Source organism: Eubalaena glacialis, chromosome 3, assembly GCF_028564815.1.
Source record: "Eubalaena glacialis isolate mEubGla1 chromosome 3, mEubGla1.1.hap2.+ XY, whole genome shotgun sequence".
Taxonomy (NCBI): Eukaryota; Metazoa; Chordata; class Mammalia; order Artiodactyla; family Balaenidae; genus Eubalaena; species Eubalaena glacialis.
The window spans coordinates 134,436,517-134,459,962 of record NC_083718.1 but is presented as its reverse complement, the minus strand read 5'-3'; the positions used below and the strand labels follow the sequence as shown (position 1 = coordinate 134,459,962).

At 31.4% G+C, this 23,446-nt stretch overlaps 1 protein-coding gene across 1 annotated transcript in view; it reads right to left on the bottom strand.

Moving 5' to 3' along the window:
* Positions 1 to 2,728: 2,728 nt before the first annotated feature.
* LRRC40 (leucine rich repeat containing 40) overlaps positions 2,729 to 23,446 on the bottom strand; it is a 50,439-nt gene continuing 29,721 nt past the window's right edge. Inside the window, exons 8-15 of the mRNA XM_061186457.1 lie at positions 22,536 to 22,623; positions 22,374 to 22,419; positions 15,656 to 15,764; positions 12,894 to 13,001; positions 10,278 to 10,388; positions 7,847 to 7,924; positions 5,414 to 5,599; positions 2,729 to 3,118 (exon numbers count right to left, since the gene is read on the bottom strand). Coding sequence (XP_061042440.1) covers positions 3,013 to 3,118; positions 5,414 to 5,599; positions 7,847 to 7,924; positions 10,278 to 10,388; positions 12,894 to 13,001; positions 15,656 to 15,764; positions 22,374 to 22,419; positions 22,536 to 22,623 — 832 coding nt within the window. The 3' untranslated portion in view covers positions 2,729 to 3,012. The remainder of the gene's footprint in view (positions 3,119 to 5,413; positions 5,600 to 7,846; positions 7,925 to 10,277; positions 10,389 to 12,893; positions 13,002 to 15,655; positions 15,765 to 22,373; positions 22,420 to 22,535; positions 22,624 to 23,446) is intronic.

The window sequence follows — 23,446 nt, the reverse complement described above, 5'->3', positions numbered from 1 at the left end:
AAGAAATATTAAATTAACAACAGCAATTCTAAACAAAGATAGTGATTAAATTTTAATTGGTTTGTTAAGAATTAAAAAGAAACTAGATACTATGTTTTTAGGATTTTTAAGTATCCATGAAAATTCTCTCATTCCTAAACTATTTGATAACTGATTTCTTTTGACCTCAGTTATTTTGGGGCATAATCCTTTTATTACTGTATAATGAAGCTCTAATTCCACCTATTTATATTAATATTTTTCCATATGCTAAACACATGCACACACACACAAATTTTCCATTTTTCATTTGAGGTCATATAATTCAGTTAGTGAAATATTTCACTCTTCTGTAAGTTTAAAAAAAAATCCTAAGCAGTGATGCAACATTGGGCCACTAATTCAGTAAAATGAAGACAGTCTCTAGACTCATATTCTTTTATGACATCTGACTTCTCTACCATATGTGCAGCTAAACAGTGACATCTTAAGGCCAAGTAACTAGAGCTCCTTTAGCCAGAGAAAGAACTTGAATTGGGATCTGTTTTCAAAGAAATTCCATTATATTATCAAGTAATTCTCAAGTTTACAATTTGCAACTGGTAGATCTTTGTAAGTGCTTCTTTATTTATGACTTCTTTTGCAGTCTTTATGAACATTTTAATGTGCACTAGAGTAAACACTAATATTTTACAGACATACTGTATATTAATGCATGCATTTCACTGCATAGTTTATTGACACTACCCTTGTAAAGCTTTTATGGAAGAAACAACAAGCCACAGCGGTATAGCAAAAGAGGCTTAATTTTTATAAATTGGGGCCTTTTCTGTCTCTTTGCTAGCTTAGGTGGCTGTATACAAATTCGGGTGGGAGGGGGCTGGAAACACCTCTTACCATTTAAGGTTTTCTACGTGGGTGAACTCTAGCCAATTCAAAACAAATTGCTTACTTTAATAACAAATTTTACCATTTTATAAAAAGTTAAATCATGACATGTTTAATTGAAATGGCTGTATTGTAATTAATATTTTGAGATAATTGTGATTTTGAGCTCAAATTATATACAAAAATTGTCATTTTTGTATGTGTTAAAAAAGAAATTACTGTATCACAATTAACATACTTTTTAGTTGAATTACATATTGATGTAAATAAAAACTGAATGAAGACATATTTACTACTTTATTAACATAGATTGTGAATGTAGTTAATGTTTTTTTTGCAGTATTAGACCATGACAACCTTGAAAGCTGCTTCATTTTATGTGCAAAGAAGTCCTATGAATCTATATTTTAAATTTACTGAATCAGTGAAATTACTTTGTCAGTTAATTTGCAAATGCAAGCTGTATTCTCTAGTTTTATTTTACGTATTGACACTAATCAGTAAAGGTGTACAATGTGATTAGAATGCATTTTGAAGATGCTTTCTGTACAGATACAAAATACAGGGACTAAAATAATGCTGTGCAGTGTATAGCAGAGCCATTTTTCGGCTTTGGTGTACTCAACTTTTTCAGTATTTAAAAAAGTGTTTTGAATAACATAAAAGTCTCTTTATTGTATAAATAATAAAATGTCACCTTATTGTAAAATGGCTTTTGTTTAATACTGAAGCAGATTTCTTAGGCAGCCACAGAGTTGTTGTATGAAAAGGGCATGTTTCTTTTAAACCAAAAACATAAACATTGTAATCAATATTTGAAAAATGTAACTTTTTAATGAACATGTAGTATTTATCTTTATTAGCAATGATTTTTTTTCATAATATGAGCATGTCTCAATCATCCAAAAGCTATCTATCCATCCATCCACCTGTCTATCTATCTACCTACCTACGTACCTATCCACCCATCTATTTATATAAACTAATATACATTCTATTGATTAGTTACTTAATAGAATCACATAGTATGCTTTATAATGACTGACTAGCCTATTTCTGATATTTTTGGTATAAATACAAATGTTTATATTTGATTTTCATCAAATATAACAAATTCCCTTTTAGAAAATTACCAATGACTACAAGCATATTTAAAAATTTAAGACCCTGGAAATAAAAAAAATGCACAAGGATGGATTAGAACACATCAACAGAGTAATTATATATACAAATACCTGCTTAGTAAGTATTTAAACAAAATACATTTCAAGATGTCTATGTAGTATATGCTATTATTTTCTGTTGCTGTTATCCATAAAAATTAATAAAATTTCAGTACTTTTTTTTTAAAGAACAAAAGGTATTTTTTAAATGCTCACGCGCTGAGGGAAAAATATGCAGATCCAGTTTCTTTAAATTTGTTGAATCTAGAAGTACTAGATTACTGTATGGAAACTTAACACTAAGACATCTTAAAAAAAAAAAACAACCCAGTCAAGTTTTAAATTCAGAATTGTGAGCGCAATTATAACAACATTTTTATTATTTTCTCCACTAATAACTATATCTTATGTAGCATTTCTGTGACATTAGAAACCCCGACAAAATGATTTCATGAAACATGTAAAAAAGGCTAGGAAAAAATATTTCAACTACATAAACAAAAAAAAGACAGTAAATATTAATTTGAAACTTATACTGACACCAACCATGTCATAAAAGTTCTATTATGGATAATGAAAAGTCTTACTTTTTTAAATGCCAAAGAACAGTATTAAATAAAATTCAATTCAATTTTATATCCAATAAAAAGGTAGAAATTGGATGGTCATATTCAAGTCAATTGGTCATAATATACGTAACACAAACAGAAATGGGAAAAAAATACCCATCTCTACAACAATGCTTTGTCATTATAAAAATATTAAACTATGATAAATAAAAATTCACTTTTGAAGAAACTGTTTGCTGTGTTATAAGGGAATGAAAGTGAGGATAAATCTTATGCAAAACATTCAGAGCAAATGTATGAACGCTATATGTGGTTACACCATTATAAATGTACATGATACCTTAGAAATATGTTAGTTATCAATTTAAGAACTCTAAGAATTAACATGACCAAGATTATGTAACAACTCCAATTTAAGTAGGAATTCGGTCTCTCAAATATTCCAGAATAGCAGCTGTTCCTTTCATTAATATGGCTGCTCGAGGAACGCGGAACGGATTTCCATCTAGTAGCAATGTCCTAAACAAAGGAGAGAAACTAAGAATTTAAAACATTTTCCATTAGGGAGGCTTTTCTTCTAATTTCATTTGCTATTTTATAAGTAAAATTTGTGTGTTTTTAAAAATTTGTCCCTTTTCAAATCTAAGCATTAAAACAATTGGAATTGTAACTACAATAATGACTGAAACAACATTAAATGAATATTATTATGTGAAAGGTATTGTTCTAAGTAACTTACATTCACTGACTCTCTTAATTATCTTAACAACCCTGTGATGTAGGCACCATTAATATTTCTATTTTATAGATAAGGAAACACAAGTTCAGGAAGGTAAGAAAGGCTTGTCCAAGATCACACAGCTATTAAACAGAAGAGCTGCGATACGAACCATCATTTTACCCATCACCTTCTCAATCCTATAATGACCATATACTAAATGGTTGAGTTATATTTATACAAGTGTTAGAATGAGCAAACTGACAAATACTCATACCAAAGACTATAACATAGTCGATATATCCTTTTCCACACTGGGAACATTAACACGTCTGCCTTCATACTCCTTCCCTTGACCAGACACATATATAAAATCTATTTTAAATGTTCTGAAATGAGGTTCAGTTTAAGATCTAAGGGCTGGTTGATTTGTTTCTTTATTTAATTAATGAAATATCTTAAATTATAAGATAGAGACTTTTATATTAATTTTCAATAACTTAAGTGTTTATGTAAATAAAAGTCAAAGGATTCACAGCATATTATACCGTAGATCTAAATTATATCTTCAAATATTCCTATGTGCCTTGGGAATTATTTTAAAGAATGATTTTCTTAATTTATAGAAAAAAAGTTAATTACAGTCAATCTTCATTACTCAAACAGACTTCAAATTTGCTAATTTGCCTATTCACTAAAAGTTACCAGTAACCCCCAAATCAATACATGTGGCATTTTGAAGGTCATTTTGGACATGCACAGAGCAGCAAAAAATTTGGGTCACTTGACAGGCACATTCCCAACTGAGCTCAAACAAGGTGACACTCTGCCTTTTTTGTTTCAGCTCCCATACTGTAAACAAATGTTCCTTCCATGGTCTATTTAGTGCAACATTTTTTGTATTATTGTACTTTTTCTTGGTCATTTCACTGTTTAATATGGCCTGCAAGCGTAATGCTGAAGTGTTTTCTAGTTTTTCTAAGCACAAGGATGTCATGTATCTTACACAGAAGATACATATGTTAGATAAGCTTCATTCAGGCATAAATCACAGTGCTGTTTGGCCATAGCTCAATATTAATGAATCAACAATATTAAATAAGGCGTCTTAATACAGAAACACACATAACACAAGGTTATATGTTGATTGGCTGATGAAAACGTGACCAGAGGCTTGAAAGAGCCTAACTCTGTTATTTTCCCTAGGGAGTAATGGTTTAGTATTCACGGAATTTGGTGTTCACGGAGACTTTACAGAATACAACTATTGCACATAACAAGAATCAACTTACTTGTCTTCTATAATTCAGTATTATGAGGTACCAGAGAAAGATACCAGTGCTGCTCTAGTAAAGTAAAATATGCTAAACCATCACATGCAGTTTTCAATAATTAAATTTTTCTGACACATTCTGTTAACTACTGGGCTTTCTGTTCATGTCTCAAATTCCCTTTATATTCACTTAACAAGCACTTATTAGGTGCTTACTATGGTCTAGGCACTGGGGTAACTCTTTTCCAAAGGAGGACAAAGAAATGGTATAAATGAGTCCAAACAAAGCAGGATGGGAAATCAGAGGAGGGACTAACTCTGCCTGGAATATCGGAAAGGTTTTCAAAGGTGATAATTAGGTTGATTACTGATAAAAGCAGGGTAAAGGCACTTGAGGCTCAGGTAACAGCAAACACAGAGTAAGAAAGACCATGCTGGCCTTGAAAAAATGGTAGTAGTCTGTAATCAGATACTGAAAAAACTTATATGCACAGCTAAGGAATTTATATTTCCTTGACATTTTTATGCAGTAGAGTTTCAGATTATACACATACATAGTGATGAGAAAAGTATCACTAGAAACAATCAATTGCTATATTTACACATATACGTACTGTATAAACAAAACTAAAAAATATATTTGGTAACATTTGAAAATCAGAATTGGGATTCGGAGTTTTGTTACCTGTTATTTTTAACGGGACATTAAATTTTTTATTTCAACTTGCCTGCAAGAGTACCTCAAAAAAACAAAACAAAACAAAACAAAAAAACAACGCTTCAACAAATCGAATGGAAAAACTTAGTAGAATGGTGCATTTACCTTAAGTTCACACAATTACCAAGCTCTGGTGGAATTTGTAGGAGGTCATTATTTTGAAGGTCCAAGGTAATCAGATTTTCCATTGTCTTCATTTTCTGAGGGTCCACAGACCCAACCTGATTGTTACTAATCAAAATTGTTTCAAGTGTGGGAATTCGATACAGAACTTCAGGTAGTATTTTGAACCTATTAGAACATGAACAGAACACCTAAATATATTAGAATCAGAAGCAAAATCATTCCTTCAAATAGATGGTCCTAAGTTTGATATCATGAGATAGTTTTCTTAATGTAAGTTTTTAATATTTGGTATAAGTTCTGCATTTAAATTTTTCAGAAAATTTTTAAAAACTGGATTAATTCTGGAAACCTTGAAATATATGTTAAGTGGACAGACTTGTAACAGTTTCTATTTAATGTATAAAATCAAACAAAAGTTTGGAGTAAATTCTCCTATGTTTTTCTTTTCTCATTCAGGAGACAAGGAAATCTTCCTGAAATGCTCTCTGTATAATGTCTCCATGTAGGTATTCTTCCTTAGTTCACTTTTACTTCTTATGAAAGAGAATCACTGCCAATATCTTAAGTAAAAGTTAGAGATTTATAATTTGCTTTGACTTAAGCTTCAAAACTGACTAGTTTTGTCATTTTTTCAACAACCAAAAATACACTCATTTTGGTTTTTGAAAAAATGACAAAACTACTATAGGCTGCTGGCTTTCTCACCCAAAGCAACCCTGAAGATGCCACAAGAGAGATGGGAAAGCTTACGGCTCTCAGAGCAATTCTCAGTAATTAACACAAAATCCCTGAGGATCTCTTGGGGGACAGAAGCTAGTTTGGTTTTAGTGTGAGGCAAACTGCTGCCTCAACTAGAAAAGACAAGGATGAGCTGAAAGAAAGCTTTACAGTTGGCCTTTTCACTTCCCCATACTGCCCTTCCTTTGCTGCCTTGATGTTTAAAAAAAAAAAAAAAGCAGTAATGAAGGGTAAACTCAAGGCACCTCTGAAGTTACAGAGGGATCGGAGAATCAATAACAAGGAGTACAGATGGACCAAACCACCCTAAGTAGTACCTCCTCTTTTTCCCACACAACCCATAAACAAGGTAATTAAAAAAGACATAGCTCACCAGTTAACACAGAAGTTAGGGTTAGGTTTTGCCAGCTCCCCAAAAGACATTAATTAACAATGCAATTGATAGCTCAATAGAGAACCGATAGTTCAATTCACAAATAAAAATTAGAAGAACCCTGAGAAGTGCATATATTCTTAAATAATGACAACAGTGGTATAACCTACACATGAGAAAACACAAATAGAGTAGACGGAACAAAAACTTAAACAGGCAATATTTTAACATCACTGCGCCTTAGATTCCTCATCTGTAAATGAGGAATAATAATAGTACTAAACTTATATACTTGTTATAAGGATTAAATGAATGCATATGAAGACCTTGGTATAGTATCTGTAATATATTAAATGATAGCTACTAATATTTACATTAACTTGTTACCAGAATCAACTTTCACCATAGGAAACAATATGACATAGCTGTTAAGAGCCCAACTTCTAGAGTCAAACCACCTGAGCTCAAACCCCAGCTCTATAATCTATGTGAACCTTAAGTGAGTTACTTAATTCCTAATCCTCGATTTCTAAATGGACATAATAACAGAACCTACCATGTAGGGCTTTTGTGAGGATTAAATGAGGTAATACATGTAAAGTACTTAGTCCGGTGTCAGCAGATAATAAATATTAATAAATAAGCTCCCAATAAATATTAGCTATTCTTAATTATTAGTAGTATCTTCATAGTGTTTACAGAATAAAATCTAAATTTCACTAGGCATAAAAAGCTCTTGAAGGGCTGGCTACTGCTTACACACCCAACTTCATCTGTGACTTCCACTCTTCTACTTCCCCACTTTATGGTCCGAGCCATATTGAACTTCTTGACGTGTCCCATCATTTTCTCACATCCTTGTGCCTTAGTACATGCTATTTGCTCTACATGGGATGCCATATACCTGTGTGTCTGGCAAATGTCTATTTTCCAAGCCTCAGTTTCAGAGCTACCTCCTCTACCTTCAAGTAATCTCTGGAAACACCTATGTCTATGCACTGTGCTTCCACTACAGCGATTAGAATTATTTATTTGCATATTTGTCTTCCTACTAGCTTACAGGTTTCTTAAAATGGGTAAAAGAAACAAAAAATCTACTAGACATCAGTTGTGAAAATTCTAAAAAAGCAACATCACTTTTAATTCTAAGTAGAACTAAGTGAAAATAAACCTGGATATTTAAATAAAGAAAACATATAGGGCCTTTTTGTTTATTTGGCTCTTTTAGTTGTATTCTCTAGTAAGATCTACAAATTTTCCACAGAAAATTGTTATTCAGATTTGTCTGTTCTGTTTCTCACCTATTAAAGGAAAGGTTGATTGTTTGTAGTCTTATCAATGATTCCATTTCTTCAGGCAAAGAATTTAAAAAATTATTCCTAAAATAGAGAGAAAAAAGATGATTTACAAAGTTTGAAAATTTGTACAACTTTAATTTATAATTAAAATGTTGACCAGACAAAAATTTATGCAGCTCAGTTTGTCAATTTTTGATTTCATTAAGGCTGTGTCCTGAGAATTCTGAATCGGTCAGCTGCTTCAAGTATTTGATTAATGTACCAAATCCTAATAGCAATGTGCAACCAACTGATACTGCAATTAACTCTTCAGTAATAGATTTAACAGGGTAAACACTGTAAACTAATCCCTTATCTCTTTCAAACTGCAATCAACAATACTTTCCACAGCCAGAGCCCTTTCGGTTATGCTTATAAATACTACATTATTTGATATCACAAGTATTATAAGTATTTGATGAATAGAAATATTTCACATATAGACATTAAATTCTACTCCAAAAACAAGTGATAAATTACATGAAAAAGATGAAACAGGAAAATAAAGAGATTCTATATATTTAGAAACTTGGAGCTTTCTACTACATAAGTATTAAGTAAGTCCATTTCTACTCTAAGTTTAGAATTTCAATTTGCACAATGTGTAATTTTTTAAGATCTTACAATAAAACACAGCAGTAAAGGGAATCTCATTTACTACGGAAAAGGTCTGGGAGCAATTTTAGAAGAAAGGTTAACAAGAAGGTAGAAGCATTCTAGAGGCCGTATAAGTACTAATAATAGAAAATATTTGTGAAAAAGTTATATCCAACTAGATGACTATCTATCACAATTGAATAATTTTCTCTAACCTATATCTTTGCATTCAGAAGTCAAGCCTAATATATGAGTCATACTTTCTCAACTCAACATATGTTCTTTTTTCTTTTCTCTGTACTTTTCTCCAGTTATTGTCTTTATTAATTTGTGCTGAATAACACAATGATGGTTTCTATAGTTTCCTGGAATCTTATACCTACTGACAGCAAACATAAAAGCGTATTTTAGTCACTTAATTAGAAATTTCCAGGTATAGTTATAGACAGAGGCATGCGCGCGTACACACACACACACACACACACACACACACACACACACAGGAGAATGGGATGAAAAATAAAGTCAGCAGCAATGGGGGCAGGAATTTATTCTCACTGTTCCATTAATACTGAACTAAAATGAGGTTTTAAACTGTTTTGCCAGTGTAATTGCCCCTGGAAAACAGAAGCAATTCCACATTTAGCAGGAGCAGAGTTATTAGTATATTTGCTTTAATCCCATAAAAAAAAAATTTTGTCTGTACAGGAAGAATAAATCATCAAACAGATATAAATAGCTTATTGTAATTTAACTATTGTTTGAGCAAAGCAAGAGCAGCTAAAAATAACAACATATGAGCAGTAAGAAGCCCAGGTAATAGAAACATATTTTACAAATTAAGTTTTAAAGCCCAAGAAAATAAATGACTATCTAACCCTGAAATACCTATTATTACCCTCAAAAAACTGTGACACTTCTGATCCTGTCACTTCAATTTAGGACATATTTAAACTAAACTTCCTATTACCTCTGTAGAGCCTTGAATAGTTTCTTTTCTTTTTATTGCCACTCATAGTGTTCTTTTTCTTTATTTCTTGCCTTGCATGGTTAATATAATATTTTGAAACCAAACAGGTTCTTTTTGAGAGAAGTCAAGCTAGCTGTTGTGCCAGCATAGCGTTTTGACAGTTTTAGGCTAACAAAGAAACAATGTGAAGCGAACACTTTCCATGTGCTATCTGTAATTTTGCCTAAGCATGAATCTAAAGAATGTATTAATATTTTCTAATATTTTAAGTAATTTTGTCTTGTCACATAACTTGTAAATTACCTTCAAATGACATCTGATTAAAATATTTCCTAAATGCTTAATTACAGATTTCTCCTAAAATGTTATTAATAAACTAAAGACCAATTTCTTTTCTTAGAAAAACATGAGGGAAAGGGCAAAAGTTAGGTAAAACACAAAGCTAAGTTATTATTAAAAAAGGGAAGCAAGGCTTCCCCGGTGGCGCAGTGGTTAAGAATCTGCTTGCCAGTGCAGGGGACACAGGTTCAAGCCCAGGTCCGGGAAGATCCCACATGCCGCAGAGCAACTAAGCCCGTGGGCCACAACTACTGAGCCTGCACTCTAGAGCCCGCATGCCACAACTACTGAAGCCTATGCGCCTGTGCTCCGCAACAAGAAAAGCCAAAGCAATGAGAAGCCCGCACACCACAACGAAGAGTAGCCCCCACTCGCCACAACTAGAGAAAGCCCACACACAGCAATGAAGACCCAACGCAGCCAAAAATAAATAAATAAATAATAAATAAATAATTTTTTAAAAAGGGAAGCAATAGTATCAATAAATACCTCAGATCTAAAAAAGTTAATTTTTGAAGCATACATAATTCCAAGGATATAAAGGAAAGCTTATTAAAACTGAGATTGACATCAGAAACCATTTCCTTCAGTTCCACAATCCTGAAACAAAAATAATTTTTAAATGTTAATACTATTTGAATTCACTGTCAGAACTTCAAAACTACAAGCAGACTATAGAGGAAAAAAATCTTATATCATTTTTGCTAATTAAGATTTTCTGTAACTGTTACTTTTCTCATAAAAATTGCAATCAGTTTGGATGTGTAACTGATCAAAATAGGTTTTTAAAAACAACCATAATATTATCTGTCCAAGAATTTCTATTTGACATTAAGTGTAGATTGAAGTTTAAGAAACCATTCAGTTTATATTTAAACCAATTATGGACAAAAAAAATTAAACCTAGGCAATGTTTATACTATATCTGTGACTTGAATCCATAAAATAAATTGTTAGACAAATATTCTGTAACATCGTAGTTATCATTTTAGACTCCATAATATAAAACCATCTAAGTACCAGAAGTATCTGATACATCAAAATGCTTTTTAAATATGATATGGCAACATTTTATAAGTATAGTATCTCTTATCCAAATTATCATTTAATCATGATTGCAAGAAAACAGTAAGTTAATTCCTAGGTTTGCTAAGTGTTACTACTAAGCAACTTAAGCCAAATACTTAGAGAGGAAGAATTAAATACTTCTAAGTAAACCTGATCATAATTTAAGAACAAGAGATGTTATATATGATTTGCCAAAAAACAGAAGTTAAACTGTACATCATTTTTTTCTATCATATTAGCAAAGAAAAAAAAAGAAAGAAAGAATATCAAATGCTGTGCTAAATAAGATTCTGTGAAAGATACCATGAGTCTGGATATGTAACTGATAAAACTTTTTTGGAAAGCTTTTGGACTTAGGTATCGAGAGCCATACTCTGATTTAGTAATTCTTCTGAAAATTTGGCTTAGAGATACAATGTTTTGTTTTATTTACTGCCATAATCAAGCTTATGGTATATATATAAATTACATTTTTAAAGTATTGTTTACAACACAGGAAAATGTTTATGACAAATAAACCAGTCAAGATATGAATTATATGTATAATTCTAAATGGGTAGCAGCTTGAAATAAAATATGCCAGGAAGTCAATAGAATAAATCAGTGATGAGACCATAAATTACTTGTCTCTTCATTTAGTCCAATATTTTATAAATAAGTATTATTTTTGCAATCAATTTTGTGACTTGTGAAAAAAAAATGACGAAATAACTGTGGTAACAGAATAGCATACTGTTTTGCATAAAAATAACCAGACTGTGGGATAAAATGAGAAAGTAAGCAATAACATAATATCTTTTAACTCCTTCCATCTTCATCTCCAATCAGTTTGTTTGATACAGGATCCCCAAGGCAAACTTGTCCTATCTAAGAGCCAATCTAAATGCTCAACTATTCTATCAAATACCTTCTGAACACTTTAAACAAGAGAGAAAGAGAAGATGAACTAGATCTCCTTTCTCAGTGGAATCTCTTAAAGTTATCATCTTTCAAGATCTACATTCCTCAAACTATTGTCTGTAAATAAAAAGCAAATAATAGTTTGTCTGACTTTTTAAAAATTTTAAGCATCTAAAAAAAATTTTGGGCAGTCAGATGAAATTTCCCCAATACATCATCTTTTTTTTTTTTTCTTTTTTTTTTAAGTACTTAAGTATTTATTAAGTGCTAGGCACTGGTTAAATGCTTTAAGTGGATATGTCATTTAATTTAATTCTTATAAATAGGTCTATTATTATCCCTACTTCACAGCTGAGGAAACTAAGAGAAGCTAGTTAACCTGCCCAAAGCCACAAAGCTCATAGATCTGGGATACAGATACAAGCAACTGGCTCTATTGCCCAAATTCTTTATGATTACCCTATCCTGTCTCCCATACTGCTGTTTTAATTGCAAGGCTATTTGTCAACTTTCTTTGGGTATATAGTTAATGGCAAGGTAACAATCATTTTTATAAGTTCAACACTATACTAAACTAATATTCTCTCAAAACCTAAAGATTTTGCTATAATTAACATCCAGAGAGATGTATTAAACAGTACAAAGTACAATGCAAATGACTTCTAATGTTTGTAAATGAAGAATCCTTTTCTAGGAGGAAAATGTTAACAGAGTTGTCAATTTTGCTTTTACTATCAGTGGAAAAATTCACTGGCTTGGCAATTCATTAACATAAAGCCCAAAATTCCTATTAATCTACATGAAATTGGCTTTAGATGGTCTCTTAAAACTTTCCGCTGATATTTCACTATATAGGAAAAAAGTAATATTTTTAATAATTCTAATACCTATTTTCCAAGTTTAAAATGTAAAAGAAAAAGGAAGTTTTAACCTATCTCTCAGAACCAATGTTAAAAGTGTCTCAGGGAATACTTAAGTAAATTTTACCAAATCCCTCAAATATTAACAATGTAAGAAATTTTACATATACTTTTTAATTAAAAAACTATGAAAAATAATTATTCTTGCAACTAAGATGCAAGTACAACTGAGAATGATTCACAACTTAACAGAAATAGCATCACGAACAGTTCTTACCTTTTGGGAATTTCACATAGCTGATTCTTACTGAAGTTAACAGAAGTGATAATGTTACTTTTTACTGCATCAAACACTTCATCAGGAATCAAAGTTGTTTGTTTATCACTAAATGGAAAATGGTTTAAAATGCATCATTCTTAGCAATCTGGAAAGATATGATTATTGCTTTTCATTTTAAAGGCCTTTAAGGATTTCATAAGGAGATTTTTCAAGGTAGTTGATTATGAAGTTCTGTAAAAAATGCCAAAAAAACCTGCCAACCCACAAAATGTTAACTGTTAGGCATTCAGACAACATATTGTGTCATAACACTTTGCGCCAGACCTTCTGTGTAGTCATATACTCAATGGGAATAAAAACAGAGAGATACCTTCAGAGCCTAAGATGTCCAAAAGTCATACAGTAAAGGAACAGTAAATAGATTCCTCTACCTCAGAGTAAAACTAAATGTATAATTTAAAAAACTGTTCTCACCCCTTTTCTTAAAAATCTCTAACAGAGGTTAGCTCTCAACTTTCTTTGGGTATATAGTTAACTATAAGACAACAATCATTTTTAAAAGTTCAACACTGTACTAAACTAGTTTTCTCATAACCTAAACCAATTTCTCTCTCATTTAGCATGTGAAAAGGCACACAGGGTAGTGGCCTTGGATTAAACTATTCCTGGTTCTTCCATTAATAAAATAAGCTTTGTAATTTACCTTCCTTAAACCTCAGTTCTATGAAATTACAATCTGAAGAATTATTCATTGTTATTTATGTCAGATTTTTTGCAAATATAAATACATTTCCTTTTCATTAAAATTTTCAGTTATATTTTCAATAAAATATAAATTTAATCTTAAATGAAAGTATAGTAGAACTCTGACATTTGGAGATTTAACAATTTGATGTTACAATTAGCTGTTATGCTTATGTTATTCTTTTACAATTTTTAATGCCTAACCTCATCCACTTAAAAGAATCTTCAATGGAATGTCGAATGACTGTATGAGCAAGAAAACAATATTACATATAATGTGTGTTATGGGAGAACTGTATAAGAAAAGCATACAGTATACAGAAAGATAAAAAGATTAAAAAAAAAAGATAAAAAGCCTAGATTTCACTGTTATTATGCCTTCCACTTTTGCTTTCAGGACCCATTTTCTGCTGTGCAGATGGAGCACTTCTATCTTTTCCATCAGAAATGCTCAAGTCATGGGAAACTGATTTATTCAAATTAAACTTTGAAGATTTATACTACTTTTAAAACTTTAGTTAAAGGCATTTATGCCTTAAGATTGGGAAATAATTTATATTTTAAATAGGATACTCCGGTCCAATTAAAGTCTCCAAGGAAAACAAATTACAATAAATTTAGAATCAAAACAATTTAAGATGTATGGTCTTAAGTGCTATCTTCATTATGCTTTTGTGACATCTGTACCTTTAAAGAATGGGAATGATTATACCTCACCAAAAAAAAATATTGTATCAATACTTTATAGATTTTTTAAATGATTAAAAGCAAGAGCATATGTGAAGCACCTAGTACAATGTCCAGCACAGAACAGAAACTCAATAAATCATATCCATGCAGGGTGGAGAGAATGGAAGCCAGAGATAAAAGGAATTTTAAGCTAAGAAATTCCAAGGCAGGAATCAAGTCTGTCTGATCATTCGGTGTATTACAACACCTAGCATAGAATTTGACACATGCCTAGTAGACTCCAAAAATATCTACTGAATAAATGGATATATTATGTGTAAGATAAGACATGCTAAATTGCTATGTTATGCTATGAGAAGAAGGACACACTACAAGTATGGAAGAGTACTACCCTGTGTTACAGTGTCAAAGAAGGAAGGTGGTTTAGGGTAGTAATTTCTATGTGAATGGAACATAACAAATCTGAAACAGAGACTGAATCTTAACCACTCAGCAGGTGGTACCTACTGATACATTAAGGAAAAGAGGCCAGAAATTAATGCTGGCTGTGTGGGTAACTGAACAAATCCAGTCACTATCTGACTTGAGTCTGTATTCTTTCTTATTTTCATTACAATACCCAGACATGAGCTAATCACTGCAAGAGCTTTGACAGTATTGGTTGTTTTTATCATTGTTGCCTTAGATAGTACTGAAGAATACTTGACAACCACTTCCAATCTCTGCATAGGTATCTTCTTTCTCCAATCGAACACACACCCATAATATATAAAAATTATTAGGCTTCTGCCTCAGCTTATATAACGACATTGTAATTATTTCAGGTTTAATATATGTGCTACCAGAGCACATTATTATGACATATTATTTGACTTGTATTCAAATATATAAACAGAGTACAACCTCTCACGCTTTGCCTGCTTGAGGTGTTCATTAAATAAATGATACTTATTTTTTAGTTACCAATATAGGAGCCCCTCCAATATAAAATTCTCTCTGGATGCTGGTAACTGAGTCAGAAAATTTTATTACCAATGAATACTGTCACTCTTATTTTTTATAATAATAAAATGTTCTTTATTATAAAAATTTTACTATTAATGACCATTTATCTATCTCTTAAGCCTAATAAACACAAATCACCTAAGGAATGGGCATTTAAGTTCACTGTACTTTTAATATGCTTTTATCTCATCACTGTTTTTGCAATTGCTATTATTCTAAGTACTAATGCACTCTGATGAATTCTTCACCAATTTTTCTGAAGGATTATTTCTGAAAGTTTCCTATGTGTTTTGCAACATTTAAAAGAATGAATTACATACCTATAGTCTAATATTTTTAATGTGATGATGGCGTGTACATTGACTCTAGATTCACTTGGTAGTGTCATGGCAGTCTCAGTAACAGAATCACTTTGGCTAGGTCCATCATCTGGCAAAAGAAAAGTTATATAAAAACCAATATTTATACTGCAAAGTCATTTTTAAAATTCTTAAAAATACTTAAAAATAGTTTACATGATTTCTATTGATAGATATTACTGGTGAAAATATCTTTTCATATGCTTTATTTCCAATATCTCAAATCTAGATCTAGAATTTAATCTTATTTAATAGAAATAAAGTTCAAAATATTTTAATAAATCCTACCATAAGAAAGTTTAGGAGTAGGAAAGAATAAAGAATAACTACAATGTCTCAGAAGAAACAATGACAAGCAATCCTTCCTCTTAAGCAAAAATAATATGGTATTACTTCTAATGAAGGAATTTGTTAACAAAGGAAAAGTATTATTTCCCAAAAATTTCTACCAAATAGGCATCTGCCTATCTTTTCAGTTTAGGATACTATGAAGCTGATTATCCCCAATCATTTAAAATCTGTCAATTTGCATAGTCAAGTAAGCTTTTGGTACATTACTCACATTAAGATCTTTCTTAGCAAATGTAAGACTTTATTTTAAATAGATATTTCCTAACATGCATACCTACTTACACATTTACATACAATCAACCCTTTCACTAATCTCCAGAGACTGTTTAATGTTTCACAGTCATAATATGGCATAAAAAACAAAACAAACAAAAATCATACACATTTAAAAGAGACAGCTTTGTGATTTTTTGGCAAAAGAGACTTCAGCAATCTAGACAGAAATAAAATAAGACTATTAATTTTTAGCGATGTAAAAATGATAAAACGGTCCTAGTATTCATATGTTAAGAGCAGAGGCTTGCCAAAAGAACATTAAAAAAAAAAAAAAAAAAAAAATCAGTAGTATCCCTGATCTTGCTTCAACCCAGTAGGCATTTAATGAACATTTGTTGAATAATACCAAGTGTATTTCTCTTGCATTAAGCTCATCAGTTATTCATTAATCAATAATTATTAAGTGATTATTTTCCACACAAATACATATCATATAAATATTTTATTTACAGAGGTAGCACAGAATAAATGACAGAATATCAAATAGAAATAAAAGACACCGAGAGAAATATTAATACCAAGTGAAATGCTTTGGTATTTAGAAGTTCCCTAGTGATTTGGTTATATCACTTTAAAAAATATGTAATACGTATTGCCAAATTACATCAGCAGAGACACATATTAAACCAGCAACAAAACCCAGCATTATTTTTTAAATATACATGTATATCAGCATGATTACATATTGAAATAGAATATTCTCAACACTTTCCAAAGAGCTACTTTTAATAATCAGCATCAAGGAGAATGTAAAGAGAGAGGCTGTTGTCTCTTGGGAGGGGACTACTGTGAGACATAGATTTATTTTTCATTGTACGTTCTTGTATATTGCTTGAATTTTTTTTACCATATACATTTATTGACTTTTTGATTAAAAATACTAAGATGGCAATATTCCATAAACTGATCTAGATTCAATGCAATCCCTAGCAGAAACCCAGCTGACTTCTTTGTAGAAATTAACAAGCTGATTCTGAAATTTGTATGCGATTGCAAGAAACCCAGAATAGCCAAGACAAACCCGAGAAAGAAGAATAAAGTAGGAGGACTTACACTTCCCAATTTCAGAACTTAGTACAAAGCAATGGTAATCAAGATAGTGTAGTACTGGCACAGGATAGACATACAGATCAATGGAATAAAATTGAGAGTCCAGAATAAATCCTACATTTATAGTTAAGTGATATTCAACAAAAAATGCCAAGACCATTCAGTGAGAAAAGAAGTCTTTTCAACAAATGGTACACAGAAACTGGATAGTCACAAGCAAAAGAATGAAATTATACCCTTATCTCATACTATATATAAAAATTAACTCAAAGTGGATCAAAGACATGAATATAAGAGCAAAAGTATAAAACTCTTAGAAGAAAAAATAGGAGAAAATCTTCATAAAACAGGATTTTGCAAAGGACTTTTAGATATGAAACCAAACACATAAGCAAAAAAAGAAAGAAAATGATTCCATCAAAATTCAAAGAAAACTTGTGTTTCAAAGGACCCTATCAAGAAAATGAAAAGACAAACCCACAGAAGCCTAGAAAATATCTGCAAATCATATATCTGACAAGAGACTTATATCTAGACTACATAAAGAATTATTACATCTCAATAATAAAAAAAATTAAAAATTGGGCAATGTATCTCAAGAGATATTTCTCCAAAGACGTACAAATGGCTAATAAGCACATGATGTTCAACATTATTATTCATCAGGGAAATGCAAATCAAATTTACAATGAGATACCACTTCATACCCACTAGAATGGCTAGAATCAGAAAGTCAGAAAAGAAGTGTTAGTGAGGATGTGGACGAATCGGAACCCTGATACAATACTAATGAGAATGTAAACGAGTGCAGCTGCTTTGTGAAAAACAGTCTGGCAGTTCTCAAATGACTTAACATAAAATTACCATATGACCCAGCAATTCCACTCCTAGATATATATGCAAGAGAAATGAAAACACGTTCACACTGAAACTTGTAAATAAATGTTTATCACTGCATTATCCATAATAGCTAAAAGGTACTGCAATTCTTTTTGAGGTGATGAAAATGTTTAAAACTGACTACGGCAATGGTTGTACTTACCTGTTAATATAGCAAAAAACATGTAGTTGTACAATTCTAATGGAAGAATTGTATGGCATGTGAATTACATGACAATAAAGCTGCTTCTTATTTAAAAAAAAAAAAAGCTGTATTTCCCAGCTCCCCTTACATGAGTGGCCGCAATATAAGTTCTGACCAATGGCATATGAGAAGAAGTCATGTACAATACAACAGCTTAGTATATATCCTAATACATTTAATCAACCTTGTACCTTATAATGCCATAAAACATACCTTTTTAAAGTACAGAAATCATACAATGTCTACTCTCAGAGGACAATGAAATTAAACTAGAAATCAATAACAGAAAGATAACTGGAAATTCTCAAAATATGTGATTATTAAACAACACATTTCTAAATAACACATAGCTCAAAAAAGAAATCTAAAGAGAAATTCTACAATATTTTTAACTACATAAAAATAAAAACACAACTTATTAAAATCTGTTGTATGCAGTGAAAGCAGTGTTTAGAGGGAAACTCACAGCACTCAATGCATATACCAGAAAAAAAGAAAGATCTAAAATCGCCAATCTAAGTTTCTACCTTAAGAAATTAGAAAAAGAAGAGAAAATTAAACCCAAATTAAGAAGAAAAGAAATAAGAAGAATTAGAGTAGAAATTGATGAAATTGAAAACAGGAGATCAATAGAGAAAAATCAATAAGACCAAAAGCTAGTTATTTGAAAAGATCAATAAAATTAGTATGCCTCTATGCCAGGCTAACTAAGAAAAAAGGAGAGAGGACACAAATGACTAATATCAGAAATGAAAGAGAAGATATCACTGCAGGTTCCACGCACACAAAAAGGATAATGAAAGAATACTAAGAACAATTCTATGTTCACAATTTTGATAACCTAGATGAAATGGGTGAATTCCTAGAAATACACACTCTTCCAAAACTCACACAAGAAAAACCAGACAACCTGAATAGGCCTATTATCTATTAAAGAAATCGAATCAATAATTAATAACCTTCCAAAACAGAAAGCGCCAGGCCCAGACAGTATGACTGGTGAATTCTACCAAACATTTAAGGAAGAAATTATACCAATACTCTACAATCTTTTTCCAAGGAAAGAAGCAGAGGGAATACTTCCTAACTCATTCCATGAGGCCAGTACTACCCTAATACCAAAACTAGACAAAGAAATTGCAAGAAAATAAAACTAGAAAGCAAAATCTCTCATGAACATACATGTAAAAATCCTCAACAAAATACTTGCAAATCAAATCTAAAAAAGTAGAAAAAGAATTATACACCATAACCAACTGGGATTTAACCCAGGTATGCAAGGCTAGTTCAGCATTCAAAAATCAACTAATGTAATCCTTCATACCAACAGGCTAAAAAAGAAAAATTACATGGTCATATCAGTAGATGTATAAAATGTGTTTGATAAAATCCAACAGGCATTTATGATAGAAACTCAGTAAAACAGAAAAAAGAGAACTTTCTTAACTTAATAAAGACCATAACAGCCCTACAGCTGTTATTAATGTTGAGAAACTTGAAGCTTTCCCCCTAAGATCAGGTACAAGGCAAGGATGTTCCCTCTCTCCACTCACCCCTCTTCAGCACTGCACTGGAGGAAGTTCTTGCTAATGCAATAAGACAAGAAAAGAGATACAAGGTACACAGATTGGGAAGGAGGACATAAAACTGTCTTTGTTCACAGATGGCACAATCATCTTGTTAGAAAATCCAAAAATAACCTCCTGGAACTAATAAGTGATTATACTATAGTAAGGCTGCAGGATATAAGGTTAATATATAAAAGTAAATTGTTTTCCTCTATATCAACAATAAACAAGTAGAGTTTGAAATTAAAAACACAGTACCATTTACATTAGCATCCAAAACTGAAATACTCAGGTATAAATCTAATAAATGTGAATAAGAACTATATGAGGAAAACTATAAAACTTTGATGAATGAAATCAAAGAAGATCTAAATAAATGGAGAGATATCCCATATTCATGGATGGAAAGATCCAATACTGTCAAGATGTCAGTTCTTCCCTATTTGATCTATATATTCAATGTAATTCCAATCAAAATCCCAGCAAGTTATTTTGTCAGTATCAACAAATTGATTCTAAGGTTTATATGCAGAGGCAAAAGAGTCAGAATAGGCAACATAAAATTGAAAGAAAAGAACAAAATTGGAAGACTGATGCTATCCAACTTAAAGACAGTAATTAAGACAGTGTGATACGGCAAAAGAACAAAGAGATCAATGAAGAGAATAGAGAATCCACAAAGAGACCCCCATAAATGTAGTCAGCTGATCTTTGACAAAGGAGCAAAGGTAATACAATGTAATATACAAAGGCAAAGGTAGTCTTTTTCACAATGATGCTGAAACAATGGGACATCCATATGCAAAAATTAGCAGCTTTATTCATAACTGTCAAAACTTCGAAGCAACCGTGACGTCTTGCAGTAGGTGGGTGAGTAGATAAACTGTGGTACATACAGACAGTGAAATATCATTCAGTGCTAAAAGGAAATAAGCTATCAAGCCTTAAAAAGACATGAGGGAAGCTTAAATGCATATTACTAAGTGAAAGAAGCCAATCTGAAAAGGTTACAGACTGTATGCTTCCAATTATTTGACATTCTGGAAAAGACATAAATACAGAGACAAGAAAAAGATCAGTGGTTGCCAGGGATGGCAGGGATTGTGGGAGGGAGGGAGGATGAATAGGCAGATCACAGAGGATTTTTACAGCAGTGAAAATACTTTGTATATTACAATGATGAATATATGGCATTATACATTTGTCCAAACCCATAGAATGTACAACACCAAGAGTGAACCCTAAGGTAACTATGCACTTGGGGTGATTATGATGTGCCAATGTAGGTTCTTCCTTTGTAAAAAATGTACTATTCTGGTGAGTGTTGCTGATACTGGGGGAGGGTATATGTGTGCAGGCAGAGGACATACGGGAAATCTCTGTACCTTCCTCTCAATTTTGTTGTAAACCTTAAACTAGTCTAAAAAAAAGGCTTTAAAAATATTTTTGATTATTCTGACATGACTTCTAACTGATTTATATCAGAATAATCAATCTTTCTTGAGGAGAAAGTATATCTGGAGAAAAAAGGGCACTCTCTGGCAGAAAATGAGAGTCTTAGAAAATTATGTCAATTTATTTGAAGGGCAAAGTGGAAAATATAAATTACTTAAGTATACAATTATCTTATTTATTTAACATCTACTGACTGACAATATGGTGCTAGACTAGGCTGTGCATAACCAAGAGTTGTGAGCTAAATTAACAGCTACTGTATTTAGCCACTAAGTTTTGGAGTGGTTTGTTATGCAGCATTACACTGGCACAAAAAAATTTTTCTTAATGTTCTACATGTAGTGTGTGCTACAATAACATACATGAAATAAAAACTGGAATAAATCACAATTTTAGTGAAACATTAAAAATTAAATTTATGGTAATTTTTCTGTTGGTGCATGTTTATGCTAAATTAGCATATCCTAAAAAATGTGTTTTGTCTTTATTTTTGTCAGAACTTACCAAAACTATGAATGCAGCAGAGATTCAAATGCCTGTTAATATACTTCCCAGTCAACAGAACCCTTATATTATACCATAATAGTCAAGTTTTGCTCTTTTTTCAAAGGTAAAGCATTAGGTGCTTACAGAATCTTTTTTTATATTTTCTAATTGGTACAGTATAACACAACTCAAAGAGATTAAGGATAGAACAGTATTATTGTGAATTTAATGATTTTTTAAAATAATTTCAGCATATTTATGGCCTAATGGATTCAGAATTAGAGCCACACCTGCCAGGGACCATTTTCTCTAAATATTTATACCAAAAATACATGTAAATTTATATACTATTAACTCTTTACCACTTTTCATGTTATCCTTCAAAATATGGGAGAAAATAGAAAAGTACCTTTAATCTTGCTTCGTAGATATTTTAAGACTTCTTGGGTTCCTTTCTGAAAATGTGGGGAGAAAGACATATTCACCAAGACATACATTGCAGTTTTATAGGTCAACGTGTATGTTTCAATATCAAATTTTAAAACCAGCACTGAATTCTAAATATGCTTACATTTATAATTTCTCTTCGAATTGTTCTCAAAGGATTTCCTTCTAGTGCCAGGAATTTCAAATGAAGTTCTCCCAATGAACAGGGCAGACTACAAAAGATTAAATTGATTTCAAGGAAGACATTAAGGGTAAGTATAATTCAACCAAGTAGTAGATTATAAAACTAACATATAACAAACTATACACCATAAAATAGTGTCAAAGAAAGCCCAAGTAATTTAGGCCTAAAATATTTCCTCTCGAAATAGATGCCAAACATGTTTAAAAAAAAAAAAAAGACAGAGATTTGTTTCGATACTATCATATTGTGATTACTAAAAAAAGAATGTGAGCTATAAAACATTTGCTAAATTGTATCCAGTGCTAAAAAGTAAATGTAAGCAAATAAAATATTTCCTAATTGAAAAAAAATGAGAAAGAATAATTTTCAACTTCATAATTCATATTTTCATTTAGTAAGGAAAGTAATTTTTATCTTTGGTACACAAAAAGATAACCAGTTTATACACATAAATATTAAATCTCAAAATCTATTAAGCATCTATAATATACTAGGCATTGGTGTAGGGATATCAAGAACTTTCCCTTAAAAAGTTTTTAGTTGAACAAAGGAAAAGGACACATGTATGGCTAACCAAAATATAGGAATTACCTTATGTTGCTGGTGAGCATATAAAATAGCACAGCCACTCTGGAAAGTGGAGTTTTTTAAAGTTAAACATACACTCACCATACAACTAAGCAATCCCACTCCTACATATTTACCCAGGAAAAATGAAAATAATGTCCAACCAAAGACATACATGAATATTCACAATAGTCAGAAAATTGAAAGTAATCCAAACATCCATCAACTAACTAGTGAAGAGATGAATAAATTGTGGTATATCTGTATAATGAAATAACACTCAG